Below are 25,656 nucleotides of genomic sequence, written 5' to 3'. Positions count from 1 at the left end.
TTTCTTCTTGTTTTAGGTAAGTGAGGATAATGTCAACATGGGCTATAGATGTTTTAGAGAAAGATATAAAGAGATATGTTATGTTGATACAGTCCTTTTTATTTCAGAAACTATTCTAGTCTAGATATTTGAAAAATTCTGCTTACTTTCGTAAGTTCAAAGCTTAACTCTTTAAGAAGGTGCTCTTGAGGTAATTTTGTAACCTAACCTTTAACTTTTAATATAGCCTAACTTAAAAGAAAAATTACGGTAGCGCTGTGGAAGTGGTACTGTTATAAGGGGGTAGAGAAAAGAAAAGAGAGCGAGACGTCGTCGTGGGTGGCCTTTGTAGCCGGGAACCACATGGTACCAATCCACAAGCGTTGTCAACCTTTGAACTTTGTGTATGAAATGAAATGGGCGTCGAATGAAAAGGGAACGAGTTCTTCGCAGACACGAAAAACTAAACCATTTTCATTTTGCTCAGGTTTGCTCAGCGTTTGAGCAATTTTGTATAATGTACTAAACAGATGGTTCTATTTTATATCTATAGAATGATAATGTTATCTGCATATATAACTATAGCATTGTTTTCCATTGTGGATATATGCGGGTTCGAATTCTTTTAGGGCATGGTCGTAAATTTATTTTGTGATTGTTTAACATGTGTGATTGTCCTTAGGCAAGATTGCAAAATCCGACAAGGAAAATGATATTCCAGTCACGCCGGTAACCAGGCTGGTTAAGACCAGATGTCTTCTGGGACGATCTCCATGTTGGTCACTGACCAGTCGGTAAGCTTAATGCCGAGGACCGTGGTTCGGAGTCCAGTCCAGATAAACCCTCGTTGGTAAAAGGAGTCTTTAGAATATAAAAAACAATTTTTGAGATGATTCTTTGAATATTTTAGGATATTATCTAAAACCATTATTTGGTAATATACATTTTTGTATAACTATACGTGAATATTTTTAATCTGTTTCATTTGCGTTTGAGATATTGAAATTAGACAGCAATCACTCAGTTTTCAATCACCAGTTGCATGAGAGACATTTTTATTTGTTGGGCTTAAAATGTCAGTAATGTTCCAATTTTTTTTGTATGTCATGAACAAGTATTTTCTTAGATATATTTTCACAAATAATTTCGAGTGCCAAATATTTTAAAAATGTAGTAGTTCCAAATATAAAATTTTGTTAATTTTTTTGTATACTCTTCTTATTTTTCATACATGTATGAATGTAATATGTAATTATAGAAACCCAAGGAAAGTTCTTATTATAACTTGTAAATAACTATTAATTTTGAAAAGCTAGCAAGTTTTTCACATGTGGTTATAACATTATGGTGGTTATAATAATAATATTCATCACATAGTCTATCTAAATTTAATGTAGTAATTTAATTTTTTCAACTTAATCATAGAAAAAATAACTCTACAATATCCTATCAAGTTAAATATCGATCTACTCTCCATCTAAGTATACCATTAATTAAAAATATGTAATGCTCTAAAAAGAAGACGACAAATCAACATACATATGTTTTGCGTTCACATGTTGCTAAATATAATTAATACCGCTTGATGTTATTATTGAATATTTGAATTTAGAAAGTCTATACGAAACCTAGCCGAGGAATTACAAGAAATAGATGATATCCCTATATACTGAAAGCAAGCTCGAAAATATTGATCAGTTCTTTTATTATTATTTTTTACGTAACTGTGCTATAGTTTTGTCGGGATTTTAGATAACGTGGGGGCAAAAGTCCCGGTACCATTTTGAGTAAGTTTGGTATCCATGAAAAGTTTATTTGGTCTTCTCAGTTTTCTTCGTTACGATATGAAAAATTATATCGGCTAAATGGTGACTGCGATTCGCTATGCAACTTTCGGCTCTTTTCAAGGCATTTTTCATGACATCCTGCAACATCTGAGGCTGAATTTTTTCAGTTTAGTGACGAACATTGTTTTTAAGATGTTGAATCGTTTCAGGCTTATTGACATAAACTTTTGATTTTAAAAAACCCTTAAGAAAACCTCTGGTGTCGTTAAATTCAGAGATCTGGCTGGCCATGCTAAATCGCCACTTGGCGAAATTAGTCCTCGTGGAAAAACAAACGAGCTGTGTGTGCTGTGGCCCCATCTGGTTGAAACCACATGTCCTCTAGTCTTTGCCCTTCCATTTCAGGGCACAAGAAGATTTCGAATCATGTCTTGGTACCGTTCAGCAGTAACAGTAACTGAGCCAAACGTTACATAACCGAGATGGCGCGCAATCAAAATGGTAGCTTGATTTTTGTCCTACCTGTTATATATCGACCGAACCTATACGTTTATATCTTTGATCTTAGGATCTAATGTCTATTAATTTATATTTATTAAGAGTTGTAATAAAAAATATTAGGTGTGCGAAAGTTTTGTCCGGGGTCTATTTCTCAACAATTCCAGAATTTTGAATAAAAAAAGTGTCAGAAACACATTCCGTATAATCTAATATAGTTCCTCGAGCATTAACTTCGAAACATTTCCAGACAAAAGTATTAAATTCATAATTCGATCTGTTGGTTCGGTCGGTTTCGGGCGGACGAAACTTCGTAAGGTCATAATACTCTCTTCGAATGGTTAAATTATTATCAGTTTCGAGCGAAAACGCACACCATAAAACTTATAAATTTCCAAATCTCGCCTGAAGCAGCCCGTCTCTAATTTCCCGACCCAAAGCCCCGGCCTCAAACAAGATTTCTCTATTTTCGCTAAAAGCCTTTGACGCCGCACTCTAGATTTGCGTTTTGGATTCGTGACGTGGTACTCGAATAAAAAGAGCGTCGAGACTTGGCGAGGAGCTTACGTAGAAATGTACTGGGTGGTCTTTTAATCCGACTGTTCGAAAGATCCCTAATTTCTCTATGCATTTACACTGTTATAACTAGTGTTGGGAACTATCGACTGAAAACGACTATCGACTGTTTAGTAATTGACTGCTTTTTACTATCGATTGTTTCAGTCATGTGCTTTCAGTTGCTATTTTCGAACCTACTAGTTTCTATCGAATGATTTTTAACATTCTGGCTTCGCCGTCTTATTATATATATATATATATATATATATAATTTTATTCATTATTGTACTAAGCTAAAAAGGATAGCATTTTGATTGACACATAATATTCACAACGATTTTGGCTGCATTTATGTTTTTCTCAACTACTGGATCTTTTGGTTTTATTAGCTATTTTGATTTTCTAAGTCTCTCGATGTTTATTCAAGCATTTTGGTTGTTAAAACTTCTGTAACACAACATACAACAAATGATAATATTCTTAATAATAACCCATTCCATATTAACGATAAATAAATTTATTAGTGTATTTGAAAAGGGTGCGATAGTTAAATACATGGTAAATATTGATTTAGAAGACGCGATATAAATATTTAATGGTTTCCTTACTCCATTCCTCTTTACAATCAAGTCAAATATGTAAAATATAACAATAGTTTTACACGATTCAACATGAAACTTTAATTTTGAAGATATTGAACTACAGCAATTACCTCTTTCCTTTTCCTTTCAAAGAGGATTCGAAGAGAAATATATACATCTTCCTCTTACTTATTGCACGGTTGAAAAGAATTGTTTTTCTTTTTGCACATGTTTGAATCAAATAGAAATAAACCAATTGCCTTTATTATATTATGCCTTTGTTATTATCCGAATATTAAAATACGATAAAACGTATTTGTGGTCATTATTCCATTCCTTTTTTTTCATGTCACCAATTGCCAATTTAAAATTATTTAAAATTAACTGTACAGCTCAGATAATCAAACTCTTATACCCATCAAACATTACATGCAGTATATATCTCTAATACTAATATATAACTTTCACGATAATTTTTCATTAAAATAACCATGAAACGTACTCTTTTTCTCTATGACATCACATGATTTGTAATTAGGCATAGAGAAAATATGTTATTTTCACTATTGTAAAATATACTAGAAGTAGAATGTAAATTCTAATGAGAGAGCTGTGATAAGAATTTGGTTCCAAAAAATAATATATAGCATTTTTTTTAGATTAATTTTATTTGATTATTATTAATACGTTTTTTTCTGTCTTACTTTCTTTAAGTCAGTTTTATACATATTTTCATTATTTTTGTGTTGACTTTCATCTTTCTAGACTAACATTTTTTGATATAATACAACTCAAAAGAACCAGAAGGAAACGATACTTTGTCTGATATATTACTGCATCACCATATTCTATCGTAACCATTATGATTATATATTGGCTACAGTTATTACCAACTTCCTCAAGTACACGCTATCAAAGCTTAACGATTTTTACGGATATAGCATATTCAGTCATAACACCACGCCACCTACTTTTTACATCCTCTAAAAGGGATTAACGTTTCGTGATACATCATGTAATCCAACCTCCTCCACATTTGCATTAAAATATACTTACAGTTATGGATAAATGGATGAATCATTCCCAATCGTTCATTATGACAAGTGCAGTGTCGCGATCTTTAATCCATTAGCAGCAGAACAATATGATGCATTAGTAAAATTGGAACGTAAGCGAGGGACAGGTGAAACAAAATTCACTTAATAGAATATGTTTGTCAAATAACAACAAGAGTACGGTTATTTATTACCACCATACCTTGAAAGATAGTCCTGTCGCTGTAAAAGCATACGTTTGAGAGAATTAATTCATGATTCTATATATGGCGTTGAGGTAAACCGAGTATTTTACATTTTAGTTTTTAGAAAACTAACAAAACAAATGTATTGTAGTATTGTATTTAGTATTCAATTATGTAATTGTTAGTTAGTCTCTGTAATCAATTCAATATTAGAAACGACAGCCACGATTTTTCGTCACTTTTTTTTTCGTTTACTAGGTTGACCAGCTAGAACCAAATGGTCTTCGGCTGATGTCGCTTCAGGTTCGGGGTATGGTTGTTTTGCGGGCGACAGAGACCCTGTAATCCGACTGGGACTGCCGTAGTTTGTTTACTACCGGGATTTGTGGACGGGTAGGGATTTTATCAAGATGTTGTCGTGTTCTAAGGTTCCTATGGAGAACCTCACACTGAGCATGTTTATGAAATTTTTCACAAACGGGATGCCTGATTCCAGGTGTGTATCCAAGACATACTTATACCACACCTGTACTCCATTGAGGCAGATTGGACGGACTAGCATTTTATACAGCGTCGCTTTCTGTGGGATTAGAAGTTTGGTTTTTCTGCAAAGTAGAGGAAATAGTAAGCTGTACACGCCATTTCCTCTACAAATGGCGTGCTGAATTTGGGCTGACCATTGGAATCTGCGGTCGAAGTGGAGATCGAGTTATGAAACTTTCTGGAGACATGGGATAGGAATTTTATCGATTTAGAGGCGATAGGCGCGGAACTCCTTCTTGCGGTGGAACAGAATAGCCTGAGCTCAGGTTTATCTGTAGTTGATATGTACCACGCTATCTCTTGGTTCTAGTTGTAGTCGGAGTCTATTGCTTATTGCGTCGGGACAGTAACCGGTTGTGAAAAAAGTGGTATCATCTGCATAAAATCCAGTGTGGGAAAGTTTGTAGAGCGGGAAATCAGCCATATAAAGGTTGAATAGGGCTGGGGCTAATGGAGCACATTGCGAGACTCCTGCGGAGGTTCCTTTACGAGAGGAGACTGCGTATCAGGGACATTAGGTCATTCGGTAGACCTAGTTGTTTCGCTTTAAATATTAGACCATGGTGCCATACTTGGTCGAAAGCTTTGAAAACATCTAAGAAGATGCTCCAGTTTTTCGACCTTTTATCAGTGCCTAGTGGATAGTTGCTGCGACGCGGTCAGCTTGATGGAGGCATGAATGTTTAGTAGGGAAACCGAATTGTTCTTTCGGGATTATATGATGTATGCCTGTGAAATCGTTTAAAGTTTTAATATCGCTTTATCGGCAAGTTTAGAATTTTTTCTCACTCTGGAATAGCCAGAAGATATAAGAAGCTAAATCAGACAAATACGACTATCACGTACGTACGTATTACGTACACGTAAAAAGTGGCAAGAGGCCAGTTCTTTGGAGATTGGGTTTTCTGGCCTTTAATTTTCATGTTTTATTTGCAATTATTTGAATACATAAACTTTCTTATGAAAAAATATAATATAATAATATTTAATTTAACTAAATATAATTAATAAAGTGACTTTAATATATATAATAGTGATATCAAAACTATAGGTGAAAAGTAATAAAGAACCATTATGAATTAAATGTTTTTTTAGTTATCTTTCGATGTAGTTTGCCAAGAATTCCGCAAAGCAACAGCCAAAACTCCTGTCAAGGTCCACGATATTATTATATGCCATGATTCATTGAGCAAATGTATAAAAATCAGTTTTATACTAAATACAAATATAAAATATTATGTATACCTTATTAATCAGTAGGATAATATATTCAGATAATAGAAATATGAAAACCTGCAGACGAACATATCTGAAAATTATCTCTTTGTATCCCTAAAGAATATGTGTCGCTTTCCCTATAAATTATAATATTATATATATAATATTAAATTCTAATACCACTAAAAATATATCAAATAATAAAAAATAGAAAATCAATGGTTTTCAAATACTTTTCAGCTAACTCTATTTATTAATTTATATTATTAAACTACAAAGAAATATTATAAAGTATTTTTCAAGAAGTTTAATCTTTTATACTAAAATAGAGGTAAGGTGGAGCAATTATTTTATTCAATGAAATAAAGTATTCAATATAATAAATATCACACTATAAGAAAACACTACTATAAGAAATGTTTACCATAGTTATTAGAAATGAGCTGTTTTATCCATATGAAACAGATATTCAACACCACATTTCAATTTAGATGTACCCAAAATTAAACCTAACCTTCTCAAAGTATTTAAAAAACATATTCAAACTCTTCCCTCCTGAGCTATCATAAGATAACGGAAATAAAATTGCTAACTTCCTAAATTCGACATTTAAAATTCATTTACCACATAAAAAATTTATCGTCAAAGAAGCTCAATAAATAATAATCACAGAGATTAATTGTAAAAAAGCACCTGGATATAATCTAATAACAATCAAAATTAGTCAAATAATAATGATTCTCAAACCAAGGAAAACACTAAAATATATCACCTTCTACCGGCCTATAAGTTTATTATCGATAATCTCAAAAGTTTTTGAGAAAATGTACATAAGGAGGCTCAACTGTATAATAGAAAATAGAAAGATAGTTCCAGAACAACAATTTAATTAACAAAATAAATATGGACTTAAACGCCAAAAGATTTTGTTCAGATGCATTCCTAGACTTATTCCTAGACCTAGTCTTTGATAAATATGTCATTCGGGATTGCAGGTTAAATTAAAGAAACTTCTCCCTCATTCGGATTGTAAGTCACAGATCGTTATTTTACTGTAAAACAAGGCGATGAACATACCGAATTATATACAATATATGCAGGAACTCCGCAAGGTAGTGTACTGGGTCCATTACTATCTTGTGTTCACAGCCGATCTACATACAACCAAAATAACCACTATGGCAACATGCGCAGACGACACGGCAGTCTTAGAGTCGCATGAAAATCCAACCATCGCATTAATTAACCTACCAACACACCTAAATCAAATGCAAATGTGGCTGAAAAATCCGAAACAAAATGCAGTCATATAACTATTACGCTTCGTAGAACATGCCCACCAATACATCAATAATTATCAACTCCCGCAAGCAGAGGATGATGTAGATCGACGCCTGAACTTCGAAGAAGCACCTATTTACCAAACGGAAGCAACTTATACTTAAACTTTGTCAAATATACTGTGCGATCGCGTCCAAATCCAAGTTACCATTAGATAACAAGATATTATTGCATAAATCTATACTCAAGCCTATGTTTTCATATGGAATCCAACTATGGGGAACCGCTAGCAAGTCTAATATATCCATCATACAATGGTTCTAAAATAAAGTATTGGGTGCCATTGTCGATGCTCCTTACTATGTTTTAAATGAAGTGATACAACGTGATATTTCTGTACAACCAATAACAATTGTAATTCAACGTGTTTATGTGAAGTATTTCGAAAGAGTGTCAGTGCATCCCAATGTACTCCCTAATCAGCTAAATATGCGACGTGATAGTGAGGTGCGCAGACTAAAACTATTGAACATATATAGATTTTAGAATAAGTTTTAGAATTAGATTAATTAATTAAAATAGTATTTGATATATATATATATATATATATATATATATATATATATATATATATATATATATATCATCACTACATAGTATAAAACAAAGTCGCCTTTTCTGTCCCTATATCCCTATGTGCGCTTAAATCTTTAAAACTACGCAACGGATTTTGATGCGGTTTTTTTCAATAGATAGAGTGATTCAAGAGGAAGGTTTATATGTATAATACATGCATAATATACTAAGGCAACATTGCTAATTTTAGAGGTTTCTAACGTGAGGTCGTAAATTAACCTATTTTTTTAGACTTATTTAGCAATTAGCAAAAACGCTGCCTAACCCTACGAGTTAGATCAAATTAATGTACTACAGTATTGTACACCATAAAAAGGTCTACAAAAAAGTCCGCGATGGTATATGTTTATCTTTTAGGGATAACCCACATTAACCATTTTTATTGTTTACTTTTTACATGAGAAAATGGCTTATTTACGAAGCTATTTTAAGCAATACGGCATTAATCCTTATCGAATTAAGTACCTTAAATACAGTGTGCAGTTAATATAGATCAATATGGTTCCTTACAGCATGTAAATTAAACAAATATTTTCGGAGATATTACAAATTTAAAATTTGCGTTTAAAAATGTGTAATGTAATAAAAATTGTATGAATTTAGATATTCCAAAGATAGCAGGAAATCTTCATAGTAAGTATAGGGGAAGAGGAATTGTTTTACTCCAAATTTAATGCGTGCAGGCCAAGGGCAGTAATGAATGAACCAAAAATACTGGATCGATTTTAATCATGTTTTGATTGAGTGACATAGGCATATATATTTTATGCCAGTGCAAAGTCGGAGCGGGCCGCTATGTTTTTATATACAACGTTCATATTTTTTCTGTAGAGTATTTAATTTAGTATCGGCATTGCACCTGTGCGAAGCCGGGGCGGGTCGTTAGTATATATATATATATATATATATATATATATATATATATATATATATATGTATATGTACTATATTGTACATGTATAATATAACTATAACAAATAGTTATTGCCCTCTGCGCATATTGTGGAACAACTAAGAGTAATAAAAAAATGGTTGAGTTTTTCCAACAAACATTTAATACCACTGTCACGAATTATACTAACCGCAATTCAAATCAAAATCAAATACACGCAGTGGAAATAATCGATAAAATTTTATGGAGGATAAATTGAATACAGACCAATATCTGATGCCGTAATTTGTCGTCCGGTAATTTTGGATCGCGAGAAAATGGATCACGAACGAATGAAAAAAAATACGAAAACGTCCACCGGTGCTGGAGATAACGAGAGGAAAAATAAAATATTCTAAAATCAAAGCGCGTGGCAGTCATACACTAAAAATCGTCGGCTGGCTCAATAATAGACTCAATCCAAAAATAATGTGAAATTTTTCCCGAAGCTAAATTATCTACCCGAACATCTAAATTTTTACCGACCAATTCAGAAACTTGGCACCGATACCATATGGCGTGTGTGTGTATGTATGTATATTCGGTGACGTCGGCGACGGTTATGTCGTTTTTATATATCTCTGTCGTCGGTCCCGATCATTCGTCTCTCTCGCTCGGGCGTCCGTACAAATGCACTGGGTGGTTTTCGGATTCGGGTCAGTTCGGAATTGATCGGCTCGAAAGAAAAAAAAGATTCAAAAAATTGTGAGATGTCATGATAATCAATCAATATACAAGTCATTTAAATATTATAACAAGAATATCGTATAAAAGTAATTATATCTGGATTCGAGTTTACTCACATATACACATTCATACATTTTTATCTTGTTTTTTTAATATGAAATCATTCATTTGCAATCATTCCGTTGATCGTGAAGAGTTGATGCAAAAGTATCGCAGCTGAAGCTATGAAGTCACAAAAGATTGATTGGAGTCCATGCTTTGAAAAACACCCAGTCAGCTGATTCCGACCATATCAAGGTTTAAGGCCATCAAAGACAGAATGACGTTGGTGCGAACTAACATAGAACGTGACAGTCTCAGTTTCTCAGCGGTAGGCTATTGGAATTTGGAGTCATTAAAACTTGGGAAACCATTCTATACATACTAAAATTCTGGTAAAAACAATACTATTCTGATGATCATCAGAGGCAGAAGCGATACTTACAAATGATTTTACTACAAAAACAAGCTACCCAGAAGAGTGAATATGGCTTATACAAAACAGCATACATTTTTCGCAGTTATTAAAGGTTTCAAAACTGTACGACAATGAAGCTATATTGCATCGAGCTGATTAGTGGTAATCAACAGACACTAGATCAGGTTAGTACGCTGCGTACAGCAGAACCCATTCGAGCTGCAATAGTGTATAATACATAATTTTACCAACGTGCGAATGAGCGCTAGAACTAAGACTTTGGGTATTTTACCCGAAATTTTTTTTGTAAATTGGTACAATTGACGTTGTAGACATACACATAGCTAGACTTTCTGTTCATGAATATTCGCTTTGGTGTTGAAGTGGATCAACTGGTGAGCTGTCTCAAAGTTCCTTGAGTGTATGGACTGGAATTTTGTCCAATAAGTTTTCCAATTCATTATACTCGAGCTTTTTTAGTTCTCCAGGTCTTTCTTTGTCATTGACATCAAAATTACCACTTCTGAATCATCGAAAATGGACAATTGGGATAATATAGTATTTTCAGAGGCGATTTGCGAAGCTATAGAAGAATATACGTGCAAAAAAGTGATCATTCACTGTTTTGTTCAAGAAAATGACAAGAAGGTATCCCATATAACAGTTCAGTGTGTGTTGAGCCTTTCTGACTTGACTGAAAGGAATTAATCATTTGAATATAAGCAATACTGTTGTAAAATAATAATAATCAACATGCCCATTCTAATTCTAGGTAGATAAGAACTAAATAAAGTTATTTACATAAAACAAGGACATAAAATAAAACCGAAACGATCTGAAAACCAGTTAATTACCGACGACGACGAACTAACGAACTCCCCGGTCGTTTTTTGTCGTTTCCTTCAAAGACAACAAATGCCATACGACCCTTATTGCCAAACCCCGTCCGGATGCAAAAGAACCTGCCCACCGGATGAATAATGGAACCGATTGTCCGGACACGGGGCAATCGGCAACGTCGCCCGCTTGTCCTGCGGTCCCCGGGGGCGGTCCCGTCCTGTCAAAACGAACGGACTACGACCATCGCCGAACGTTTTTCGGGACCCGAAGACCGCTGTTTAATTGATGACGCGGTCAGGCCGCCGCGTCTGGATAACGCATTTCTTCTACGACAAGTGGAATGGATGGCGGATTGGAGTGGAAAACGCGGGGCGGGGGTGTGGGGGACCGGGCGGATTTCGTAGGGTGTTGTACGGTTTTGGGACGCGGCGAGAAAAGGGAAAGTGGGCGAGGGAGGATTTAGCACATTGTAACTAATGGATTGTTGTTTTGCAGCAATGGGAGAGTTTTTCGCCTGGAGATAAGGAGAGGCGGAAGACGCGAAACTCGAAGTTATTAATGAGGCGGTTATGTTTTGTCTGGATGAGGAGTTCGTACGTTGGAAACTATAAATTCCTAGTCGTGTGGATTAACGCCGAGTTTTCAGCACCAATTAATATATTTTCAACATAGGCAAACATGTTTTCTCCACGTTAAGAACAGGTAATAAATATTGTTTCATAACTTAGCTCTGTTAAGGAATGTCTCAGGTTTTTATATTATTCAATCGTTTTGATAAAATATTGTGGTCAGTGTTCTGTTTTCTTTGCATCAATGATCTCCCCACAACATTAATATATAACGGATCAATTGAAAAGTCCCCGGCCTACCATAGTAAAACACATTTTTTGAAAAAATTAGTTTCTTTTTATACAACATAATTCCCTCCAAGGGTGATACCATTCCACGAGGTTCGATATCATTTTTGTAGTACGATTTGTCCTCTGCTTCAAAATAGGCCTCGGTTTCAACTCTTCATTCGACAAAATTTATTCCCAGCGAGCACTCTTGAGATCTGAGAACAGGAAGTTGTTGGGGACCTGATCTGGAGAATACGGTGGATGACGAAGCAATTCGATGCCCAATTCATGGATTTTTGACACCTTGCGATATCCTAGTGAAGCAGCACTTTCTTGTTCTTCAAATGCGGCCCTTTTTTCGGCGATTTCGTCCTTCAAACTGTCCAATAACGCTATTTAATGGTCGCGGTTGATGGTTCTTTCTTTTTCAAGGTAGTCAATGGAAATTATACCATGCGCATCCCAAAATACAAATGCCATAAACTTGCCAGACGACCGTTGGGTTTTTCAACGCTTTGGAGCGGGTTCATCGTGTACACTCCACTCGGATAACTGTGGATTGGAGTTCGGAGTGAAATGAAAGAGCCATGTTTCATCCATTGTCACATATCGAAGCAAAAACTCGGGTATATATTGCGCTTGGTCATTTTCAAGCACTGCTTCGAATCATCAACTCGTCGTTGTTTTTGGGTTCGCGCGGTAAGTTTTCGACAGAGCTTTCTCATACCCAGATATTAGTGAATGATATGATATACACGTTCAGTTGATATCTTTAGAGTGTCTGCTATTTCATTCAATTTCAATTTACGGTCATTTAAAATCATTTTGTGGGTTTTTTAAATGTTTTCGTCGGACACCCGGTTTTGGGTGTCCACTGCGTTCACCGTCTTCGGTGCTCATTTCACCACGTATAAACTTAGCATACCAATCTTAGATGGTTGATTCTCCTGGGGCAATCTCCTTTGGTTCAAATATATTTTTTCCCTTCAAAAAGTAATATTATAGCAACACGCGAAATTCCTTTTTATCCATTTTTTCGACAATAACAAAAGTTGCTGCACTCAAAATGCTATAATTCGCAAACTAATGATACGACTGCCGTCAAATTTATACGTGCATCTTTTGAGGGTTAGGGCTAACTAAAGTACATATTTAATTCTGATAACGTCATCTATGTGTCAGGCTGGGGACTTTTAAGTTGACCTATTATAGCACAATTACCACTTTAGCTGATGATACACCAGATGTTCTTGATAAAGTTGCCAGCTGCACTATATATTATCGAATTAACCTTCCCTGCACCAGGTTACTAAACAACCTGTTCTATACTAAGTGGGGTGTGGCATGCCCTATTCACAAATTTTTTGGTGAATATTATGCATCGAATATTATTTCTACATTGTAACCATGAGGTATTGTAATATTTGTAGTATAGTCTAGGGGTCTAATACATTAGAGTTGTTATATGACATTAGAGATGTTGTTAGAGAAACCCTGTCAGAGGTTATACCCTATGACCCCCATAATCGTAAATATCAAGAAGATCTGAGATCGTGGAATTCCCGATAATTCCTTAAGACTCTAAAAGGCACGTGTTCTATCAGCGTGAGAAGTTTCTAACTGGAGAAATCATTTCTATCGGGGTTGGAATGATTTCTCAACGAATCGGAGTACAGAAAAGGGTTTATTGGGCCAGCCTTGTCCGCCATCACCAAGAACCTGAGGCAGGAGCTTCATCGATAAAATACAGTGCATCAACAACAAGAAGCAGTATTGAAATAAGTATTGTTGAAACTATTATTAGAAGAATTAAAGAATGTATTAGAATAATTGAAGAAACTGTTATTAACCACATGGAAAATAAATATTGAACAAGTATTACCTTGTTTTCTCTCTTACATCTCCACAGTTTTTATTTTTATTTAAGATTTAACAAGGCATAAACTATGATTTGTACAGTAATTAAATGTAGTATTCATTAATTTTAATTGAGGTCTCTGGGTTCCAAATTATTACAGTCTTGACTATAAGAATCAGCGTGCTCCATGCATATCGCACTATATGCAAATTATATTTTGTATATGTGTAATTAGTTTTTCTGTCTTTCTTTTTTAGAATTTTTGCCTCTCTGTATCGTATTAGGCCTTTTTGCAGGATATTCCTTTTCATTTTCATAATAATCTTCCAATTATTTACTGATACTGTTGGGCAGGTTTTTTTGGAAGCTTCCGATTTTCTCATTTTGTATGCAAGTTGCCTTTTACTAAGGAAAGGCTCAATTCGCGAATAAAGTTTTTCGGTTTTGAAGGAATGTACTGGTGGAAGGCAAATCATCCTGTAAATGAATCTATTTATTCATCGATTGTAAGGATTTTTATGGAATAAAAGTATCTTGACAGTTTTTTGGTAAAAAGTTCAAAAATTTTTCTTAGATCTGAGACAAACGATCAGTCTTTATGTTCTCGCTTCGTGTACTTGCAGTATCGAACCCCAAGTTCTCTGAGAATCTGTTTCTACTCATTGTTGGGTTATTACTTAAGCCGTCGTCTCCTGTGTAAGTCTATTCTAGTCTCGCAATTGCTCTAACTGGATGCGGTTGAAACTTGAGCTATATGGATCTAGAATGTAAATTATATTGCAAGGAAAGCCTCTGGACACATCTGTATCAGCAAATATATCGTTATTATCAGTGAATCATATCAAGGGTGCTTGATACTAGTGTTTGTATAAGAAATAATTTTATAAAATTATCATAAATATCATCAATTAGCGTTAAATATAACAAAAGACAATAGGAAATTAGAAAACTTGATACCAAAACAGTCAAAATACCTTTGGAAATAATATCTAAACGCAATAAGACACATATCACATTTCTATATATGTATTTGTCAAGTTATTTTTCAATTTTCTCTATAGCAAAAGAAACCAAATGCCGCAAGGGTTTTTCGTCAAGATGACAATATCATTTCCAGTATTGAAATGAGTCACCTCCAACCGAAATGTCTCTCTCCCTTTTTCTAAATATTAAAATACAATATCAGAGCCACAAGAGAAATATGCTTTTTATATTGGGGCTTTAAAAATTGAATATACCTCATATATATTATATTCAAAACTTTTGGTTAAACATTTTAAAAATATATTTTCATGAAAATCTTACCAAAAGGCTTGGAATATATATATATATATATATATATATATATATATATATATATATATATATATATAGTATTATTATATATATTATTTACTTTTTTATTAGATTATATTAGAAAATAGCAATTAGCATATTAAAATGCGATAAAATATTTGTGGGATATTATTCCATTTCATAGGAATTATTATTATTAGGTAACATAGGGAATTATACATTTACTAGCGACCCGCCCCGGCTTCGCACGGGTGCAATGCTGATACTAAATTAAATACACTACAGAAAAAATATGAACGTTGTATATAAAAACATAGCGGCCCGCTCCGACTTTGCACGGGCATAAAATATATATGCCTATGTCACTCAATGAAAACATGATTAAAATCGATCCAGTATTTTTGGTTCATTCATTACTGCCCTTGGCCTGCACGCATTAAATTTGGAGTAAAACAATTCCTCTTCCCCTATACTTACTATGAAGATTTCCTGCTATCTCTGGAATATCTAAATTCATACAATTTTTATTACATTACACATTTTTAAACGCAAATTTTAAATTTGTAATATCTCCGAAAATATTTGTTTAATTTACATGTTGTAAGGAACCATATTGATCTATATTAATTGCACACTGTATTTAAGGTACTTAATTCGATAAGGATTAATGCCGTATTGCTTAAAATAGCTTCGTAAATAAGCCATTTTCTCACGTAAAAAGTAAACAATAAAAATGGTTAATGTGGGTTATCCCTAAAAGATAAACATATACCATCGCGGACTTTTTTGTAGACCTTTTTATGGTGTACAATACTGTAGTACATTAATTTGATCTAACTCGTAGGGTTAGGCAGCGTTTTTGCTAATTGCTAAATAAGCCTAAAAAAATAGGTTAATTTACGACATCACGCTAGAAACCTTTAAAATTAGCAATGTTGCCTTAGTATATTATGCATGTATTATACATATAAACCTTCCTCTTGAATCACTCTATCTATTGAAAAAAACCGCATCAAAATCCGTTGCGTAGTTTTAAAGATTTAAGCGCACATAGGGATATAGGGACAGAAAAGGCGACTTTGTTTTATACTATGTAGTGATGCAGGAAAGGGTTCGGACATCTTCGTCTGACATTGCGAATTTAACAAAACAGTCTTACCGTGCATTTGACTGAAAATAGTAATTACTATTTTCACTCGCTAGTTTTTTGACTATCGACTGTTTCGACTATTTTCAGTCGATATTTCCGAACGCTAGAAAATATATAGTTTCATAGAGTCTCTCGAGGACTATCTTATTGACATAGTTTAAACGAATCTATTGTAATCGCTGTTGTAATACCTTGTATATTATCAAGCTAGAGACGATTATAATGTTTGGTTGAATGTTTGTATTTCATTTACCAAGAAATAAAAGTATTTCTTACAAAAAAACAATCATATGTTAATCTGGTATTTATTGAATGTTGAAATATGAAGCTCTGCCATTGAAAAACAACTTCGCGTATACACACGCATGCAATTTTCCTGGTGAATCACCCGGGGCCTCTGTTTCGGGTTTCGGCGAAAACCGTCCGAACCTCCGGGGCATGCACCACGTGACTAATACGCGTTTCGTTTCCCGAACGATCGGCAATAGGCGAAAATTCGTATCCGGTTGCATCGTTCACGCAACGACCGACCGTCCATCGCGATCAGGTGGTACCCGACGTCGCAGACGCTACCGATGCCGAGCGTCGCGACGACAGTCCATTTGACGCCGACGCCAAGTCCGGCGCGCGGCGTCGCCGATTTGAACTTTTCCGTTAACGTGATTACGCGGTCCGTTCCGTATGACGTGTAAATCAAAATATATACGAAGTCAAATGACTGGCTGAATCGATATATACGATCAAATACGAAGAACTAGAACAAAAGGGAGAGAAACCGCTTCAGTGCTTCAACGCGTTATTCTGCTTCGAATTCTGCGGCCGGCGCGATTTTATTTAATTAGTAGTGCTATTTTGTGTGTGGTGTTTTAAGTTTAGTAGCTAGAAATAGGAACAAACACTGGCATTGGATTATTCGGAGGCACGATGAGTAAAATAAATGTGAGTAGAGCTGTGACGGAGAGATGCCAAGTCATTCATTAAATTTGAATTCTGATTGTCGGCCAAAAGTAATGTACGTCTAATTAGGTAAAGAATTTGATTCACGTGGTAAATTTCGCGAAAGAAATTGAGGTTTAGGGAATAGTGAACGTCCTAACGAGTCATAAATGAATTGAGTGAATATTACTCTTAAAGTAATTTTGTTATAGTAAATAACAATAAATATGTCACAGAAGACAATATTTCATTCGCTGTACCATTGTAATGTGTTGCAATAAAAGTAATTTTTTTTTCTACATATTGTTCAAAGTGGGTATATTCGTAGATTAAATTTTTAACACATTCTACATTAAATATGCCATTTATTACTATTGCTCTATCGTACTTGAATCAATATAGAAGCAGTACGAGTGTGGAATAAACACATCAGTATGTATTTCCAAAATTAAAATTAAATTAAACCACTTAAGATAATGTTAAGATTAAACATTTATACATTATACAAATTTACGTGGTTTGGTTAGCTTCAATCCTCTGATATCCTGCACATCCAGTAGCTTTAATGTTGTCCAATTATACGTTCCATCTACTTTACTGTCATTTAGTCATCTTATTTTATGTTTTATGGCCATATATTAGTTAACTTCGTAAATCATTTTATTTCGAGGTCATCGCGTAAATAATCGAAGAACTGTTTGTGTTTCTATGTTTTTCAATATCTTCGTTTTAGGTCAAGTTGAGAGTATCTTCAAAATAACCAGTAATCACGTTAGAAACCTCTTTATAATACACGTAGGGTTTTACGGTTAATCAATTAGAACTTATTAGGCAATTTCTGTAATTTTTTTCTTAGCAAGGGCCATACTTATGCAGCTTAAGAATAATTTATTTTCAAGCCTTTCACGAACGCAATATCATCTTCCTTGGCGTCAATGTGATCGTTGCAAGAATTTGTAAAGCTTCTTTAGAGTTCGACCATGATATTTCTCCCAGGTTATTATCATTATTAACGATTTTGATTAGCTTCAGCAAAAATTCACAAATGGAAACTGTTTGCATAAATTCATCACTGATAATTCTTGTTGAATCCATGTAGGGAGCTTCCTTTAGTATCCATTACTATTTAAAGAGTAAAAGGTTGTTTTATGATCGATGTTTAGATTCTTGATGGTGCCGCGATATGAAATATGTTGATCCACGTCGATATTTTCGAGAATTTCATCAAATTTTGTCAACCAGCGGCCGTCAAGGGAGTAGTATTAAGAGAGGAGTTAGTATCAAAATTTTAGGAAAGAAAATGAGTCAACCACCTGCGACACTTGCTTTCACTTAGCTACTTATATTCTATGGATTTTTGTCTCACAAACGTACTATTGTACGGCTTCATTGGGTCACTTCCACTACAGATACGCTGCTCTAAAATCATCTATTAGGAAAAACCGAAATTATTTTTTCCTCGTACTCATATTGATGCTTTTAAATGGAGCTATAGCTATAGCAAGAAAATATATATATCGTATATATATTTCAAGTTATTTTTATTTTTCACGGAATACTATTTTCAATTAGAAATTATAAACATTTGTTATAATTAACATCTTAAAATGGTCAAAGACCAGTAAATCTAGGACTGTCTGTGTCTTTCACTGTCAAACGAATGAAAAATAGCATATCAAAGACAACAGGATTACTGGCGAAAATTATCAAAATGAATCAAAAAAATTGAGAAGAGAATCTTTTTGTATTTTTCAATTTTTTGCTTCTATTATTTCTCCAATTAGTTAGGTGATATGTTGCTTCAAGGTACTGGAAACCTTGACCATCCTTACATAGACTTAGAAACGATTTGTCAGCTTTATATAAAATGGTGGAATTTTTTTGCACTTTTTGCATTTTGGGTACCCATTTTTAATATCTTATCGATCGAAATCTAAAGTAAATTAATAAACCTTTTTCACCAATACGTGTTTCTATTTTGAGCTGCGATTTTATGGTTAACATTTCACTCAACTCAAGATCTTGGTGTTTTTTAAACTAAAATTATACTACCTTTATTATAAAACTGACTCTGTTACACAATAAACGATAATTATTTAGCGTTCTGACTACAGTAAAATAAATAAAAGTTAAATATTTAAAGCAACTTTATGCAAGTCTATATTTTATCATAACTCGTATATAAATAGAACATCCCCACTAATCGATTATATCTTCGAATCGCGATAACGTTATCAGTATATTTAAGGAATTCTATATTTTATCCTATGGGATAATACCTTCTTTATATTCAAATTGTATCCCCGATATCTTCATTTCAACGGTGTGAATTATGTCTATGTTTGTTATTCAGACCTCTGGCTGTGGCACCCCTTTCTATTTGGAATTTTAAATTTTCGACCCCCTAATATTTGTATATTGACATCTCCATTGTCTCATATTTATTTATGTGCTCCTTACTGAATATATTTGCTTTAAATATTTGATTTTTTTGCATTTTAATATGGCACATCACTCAGTAGGTCACAGGCACATTCACTAATTAAATAATTTATAGTTATAGGAAATATTCTTTATTCATCAAGATCCTTCAGAATCTTCCGAAGAGGGACATATTCAGCAGAGTATTATTTACAATACAACATACAATAAACAATACAAAAGGTGTATACGAATCAACATATTCTTAACCCTACCTGTAACATCTGAAATTAATGAACAAACTCAAGTAATATAACAGTTTATGTAGAACAATGATAAACTAAGAATTCCATATAATACTTCAGGATATATTCTATGGCTCGGTGAATGGAGGTAAAATGAAATGAAAAAGTGATCGTTTACTTGGTGTGACCGTTATTTATTGATGTAATATAAAATGTGAAAAATTCACGTAGATAAAAGGGAGCGGTGCTGGGTTAACTTTAGACGAGGCTTGGGCAGTCGATGGTGGCACGTCTGAATTGAGAGCTGGTCTGTCACTGAATGAATGAAATTACCCTTCAATAATCTCCCAGATAAACGCCTCGGGGTTACCAGATATTCGTTATCGTGTACTAGTTGGCGCTACTGGCAACACACCCCCCCCCCTCCCGTGTTCAACATCTGGGATTGTATTTCTAGAATGTTCATAGAGAAAAAAAAACTAATAAACACACTTTAGGTTTAAACAAGCTAATTGACCTGGTCCACAAATAACAGTGTTATTGAAAAAGCCTACGAAACTCAAAAATTGTGATATATTCTTAAATGGAAAATAGCACAATGCCTTCATAAGGTTTGGATACTGCAATAATAATTGTTGGAGAAAATACTAAAAACAACACACCGAACTATTAAAATCATACATTACAACCAGAATGTTTAAAGTCAAACTCGAAGAAGCTTACTCTACAATAAAAAAAGCTAAAGCAGGTGTACCACAAGGAAGTCTATTGGGACCAATGCTTCATCTACTTTACACTTGTGATATACCACAAATGGGAAATATCACGATGGCTACATTTGCTGATGATAGTGCGATTATAGCTGTCGTAGAGAATAGTGAAGAAGCCTGACGAAAATTACAACAGGCAAGTGACAATATAAATAATTGGACACAAGCTTGGAAAATAACAATTAATAAAAGTAAATCTGTACATGTGCAGTTCACCTATAAACAGACCGTACAAGCACCAATAACATTAAATAATACTATCATTCCATATAGCAACAACGCTAAATAGCTCGGAATTAATCTCGATGCAAAACTTCGCTGGAAGGAACATATAAAGAAGAAAAGAAAAGAACTGGAATTGAAATACAGCAAAATGTACTGGCTAATTGGAAGAAAATAACAATTATCAATACAGAATAAATTGCTATTATATAAGCAAATATTGAAACCTATATGGACATACGGAGTTCAGTTATGGGGATGTTCTGCAAAGAGTAACATAAATAAAAAACAAATTTTTCAGAACAAAGTCCTGAGAGGTATTGTGGGCGCACCCAGATACTATAGGACTGATTACCTACATCGAGAGCTTCAGATATCCATACAGACAAGAAATCAAGAGAATTGCAAGGGGCATGAGGAAATACTCCATTCTCATACGAATACTGAAATATTACAACATTTGGATACCACCAGAACAGGACAGGGTATTTTGTAGACCCTTATTCCACGATGTAAAATTCGACATGCCTCAATACCAATGCTAAATTATATAAATAATAGCTCATATCGGATAACCAAGCCAGTGATACTAGAGATCTGACAGGTTTCAGCTCCAAAACAAAAATGACGGCATTCTGTTGTTCGGATTCTAACTCATGATTTCTTGTAAATGACAACGTTGCAAATGAGGCGGAAATTGCCGAAGTTTTGCGAATGTCGACTGGGCATCGCCCGGAGTAGTCACTACTCATATAAACATGAGAATCCTCTGTCTCATCTTGGAAAACCCGCTGTACTCGCCAGATTTTGTTCCTTGTGATGATAACTGTTTCTGGCCTTCCCGAAGAAGCCAGACATTGGTTTGATTCCTGAATCGATTTAAAAATATATTTCGAGGATTATATCCATCGTGGAATCCGCAAATGATGCAGCAAGTTATGTAAATAAAATGTAAATATAGGATCTATTATTTGGAGTTGCTGAAATACTTTTTATGTTTTTTTTAAATCTGGTAAACATCGCAATTAAAACCATTCATAATATTTTATCTTTAAATGTGTTGAAATCAGCTGACGTCTTATTCGGATCGATGTTTATAGACTAAACCGGCTGTCAGATATTTAAATATATACCTTGAATATACCGACAACTATTTCGAAATAGACCGTACTATACGTATTCCGGTTCTCTTTTGATTGTTTATTTTTATGCGAATAATAGATCCGTTGTCTCGACTTGTTAAAATAACAAGACACTTGGACGTTATCTCAATTAAACATCCATAGGCAAATACCGAGATTATTTAAGAAAAATAAGCTTGGCAGATATAGAGTAATTTATTATTGGGTATATTAATAGCGTTTATATTAAAATTGGCACGTGCAGGTAGTTCCTATTTTTAGGTGGCAATTTACAGTACGGATTTTCATATATTATTCGTTCTTTTGTTGTCAGTATTTTTTTTATTACGGTATTTATTTTAATATGTACATGTGAGCATCCGTCCCTTATCCCAAGAAGTAGCCCGAGTACAACCCTGGTTGGGTATTCCTGGAAGAGCGTGGCGTAGTAGCGGTCCAAGCTAGGGATGCAGAAACAATATCGATATAACGTTATATCAATATTTTTTTAGTCCATGTTTTTCGGATATTTATTCAGAGTAAATTAAATATAATTATTAACTTATTATATTGGCCAACATCCCTAGTCCAAGCGATTGATATCTGGCTAAGCTTTATCTATAACCTTATATAGCTATATCCTTATCTTGGTATGAAAAGAATAGTTCAACAGGTAATAATTTGAAATTTTCTGGTGATACTTTCATCATAATTGTACTTTCTGGAAAATTATTATACTATTGTACGGACACGTTTTCAAAATTATTTATGGTTCAGTATGATAAATAAATATCATTTATTATTATTAGATTGTTAATATTAATAAACCATCATCAGTTCATATATTTTATATAACTAATTAGTTTCATGGCAGTTAGTTCCAGTTAAACCAGGCAACACAAAAAGTAATATATGACGAAATAAGTTAACAGTATATACTTAGTTTGGATGTTATAACCTATTTCTTAAAATAATCTATTGTACACAACCATGCCACAGCTTTTTACACACGTGTTTGTGAATCTGGACAATAATATTGAGACTCCAGTCTCTATTGACCTAGTTAACGGAATACTTGGCAAGTTTTTTTTTCGAAAATTTGGAAGGAGTATCTCTAGCATTGTCAACTGAATTTTAAATATAGTTAATAAAGTGTTGCTAACCACGTTTATGTAATAATAGATGATTGTTTCGATATAATATGGAAGATTTACCAAACTAGAACATTTTTCATTTTAGTAATAGCCATTTTGGGTCATCCAAAAATATTGTGGAAATACGAAGGTTGTGATAAGATTCTCTGGTGAGAGTTTCAATAAATTACTGAAACTAACTGCTGGCCAATGCAAAACAGTGTTTTTTTTCATCAAATATGCAGTAACAGTTCTGGAATGGTGATATGGTGCCGAATCCTGTCCGAATATATAATTGTCATCGGGAGGGAACCATTTATCGATCTCCGGTAGTAAGAGGGCTTTTAATAATGACTTGTATTGGTCTTGTTTCATTGTCCCTTGTACAATGTATGGGCGTTCCATGATTCTGACTGATATATCAGACGACACCATGACACTAACAGGATGTTTAACTCTCTCTACAAGACAATCGGCCCGGAATTGTTCACCAGGGCGACAAAAGTTTTACTTTTGGAACCATTACCATTCAAAATTAGAAAGAATTCGTCGGAAAAGCACATCCGTAAATTTGTAGCGATCTTGGGGCATGTCGAATTTTACATCATGGAATAACGGTCTACAAAATACCCAGAAATATAATCCCAGATGTTGAACAAGGGCGGGGTGCCAGCAGCGCCAACTAGAACCCGATAACGAATAGCTGGCAACCCCGAGACGTTGACCTGGGATGTTATTGAAGGGTATTTCGATTCATTTAGTACTCGACTAGCGTTTGGTTTAGACGTGCCACTATCGACTGCCCAAGCCTCGTCAACAGGTAACTCCGCTGCCATCCGTTTTACCATTTGTATTTTTATATTTTTACATTACTTCAATAAATAATGGTCACATAATGTAAACACCACTGTTTCATTTCGTTTTACCTCCATTCACCGAGCCATATAATATTTTACCCTAAAATATCTAGACAATTATTGAATTATTGAATATTAACGGACAATCATTGAATGAGAAGAAATGTCAAACAATTAACGAATGATACGCGTATACTGTGTTACCACTTCACAAAAATATTAATAATAATACCACTACCTATTTAAGATAAAATAACCTTTTAAAAACAACATGATTTATTCAAACAAATATAATAAGCTATATATTACATATAGTCCACTCAAAGTTATTTTGTATATATTTGTTTGTATATTGACAATAAGTATTTCTTCTGTCTATATTATATATACATGGCATGTAGAAAATCACTTTATTAAGCAATCTTCTGTATAAAATATTATCTTAATTAATTAGTCTTATTCTAAAGTATACATATGTCCAGTAATCAGATCAGGTGGTGTTAAACGTTTTAGTCTACGCATTTCACTATCACGTCGCATATTTAGCTGATTAGCGAGTACATTGGGATGCACTGACACTCTTTTGAAGTACTTCACACAAACACGTTGAATTACACTCGTTATAGGTTCTAGAGTAATATCGCATTGTATCACTTTATTTGAAATATAGTACGGAGCATCAACAATGGCACGCAACACCTTGTTTTGGAATCGTTGAATGATGGATATATTAGATTTGCTAGCGGTACCCCATAGTTGAATTCCATATGTCCAAATGGGCTAGAGTATAGACTCATACAGCAATACCTTGTTATCTAATGATAACTTGGATTTGCGCCCAATGAGCCAATATATTTAATATAATTTTAGTTGTTTCCGTTTAGAGAGTATGTGCTTCTTCCGGGTTAGGCGTCGATCTAAATGCATACCAAGATATTTAACATGCTCTGCTTGGAGGAGTTGGCGATGACTGATATTCACTGGTGGACATGTTCTTCTACGCAGGGTAAACGTTATATGCGTGGATATTGATTCATTGGCTTTAATGCGCCATGTCTTCAACCATAATTGTATTTGCTCCAGGTGGGTTTGTAGGTTTATTGATGCTGTGACTGGATCTTCATGGGATGCTAAAATTGCTGTATCGTCTGCATATGTTGCCACAGTAGTTATTTTTGTGGTGGGCAGATCAGCCGTATACAGAAGATACAGTACTGGACCCAGTACACTACCTTGCGAAACTCCTGAGTATATGGGATTTAATTCGGTATGTTCATCGCCTTGATTTACAATAAAATGTCTGTCAGTGAGATACGATTTTAGTAGCTGAAAGTCCGTATGATGGTGAAGTTTCTTTAGTTTAACCTGCAAGCCCGTATGCCATACTTTGTCAAAAGCCTGAGATATGTCTAGGGAAGCAGCCGAACAATATCTTTTGGCATTTAGGTCAGCGTTTATTTTGTTTACAAGTCTATGCACTTGTTCTATAGTCCCATGCTTATTGCGAAAGCCAAACTGATGTTCTGGAATAATTTTTCTTTTTCTATTATATAGTTTAGCTTTTTTATGTAT

At 34.2% G+C, this 25,656-nt stretch overlaps 1 protein-coding gene across 10 annotated transcripts in view; it reads left to right on the top strand.

Moving 5' to 3' along the window:
• Positions 1-25,656, top strand: part of LOC143200833 (uncharacterized) — a 623,832-nt gene that overhangs the window by 137,784 nt on the left and 460,392 nt on the right. For 8 of the 10 annotated variants that reach the window (XM_076411561.1, XM_076411559.1, XM_076411565.1 and 5 more), the window contains exon 1: positions 16,878-17,318. The exons of the other annotated variants lie outside the window; for them this stretch is intronic. In XM_076411561.1, the coding sequence (XP_076267676.1) occupies positions 17,304-17,318 (15 nt within the window). In that variant the 5' untranslated portion in view covers positions 16,878-17,303. Of the gene's footprint in view, positions 1-16,877; positions 17,319-25,656 lie in introns of those variants that run through there. 10 annotated transcript variants of the gene reach the window in all.

This window comes from Rhynchophorus ferrugineus, unplaced genomic scaffold (assembly GCF_030347505.1).
Source record: "Rhynchophorus ferrugineus isolate W39M unplaced genomic scaffold, kcgeb_rfMv2 rfM8, whole genome shotgun sequence".
In the NCBI taxonomy this organism is placed as follows: Eukaryota; Metazoa; Arthropoda; class Insecta; order Coleoptera; family Curculionidae; genus Rhynchophorus; species Rhynchophorus ferrugineus.
The sequence above is the reverse complement of the archived record's forward strand: the minus strand, read 5'-3'. Positions and strand labels throughout refer to the sequence as shown.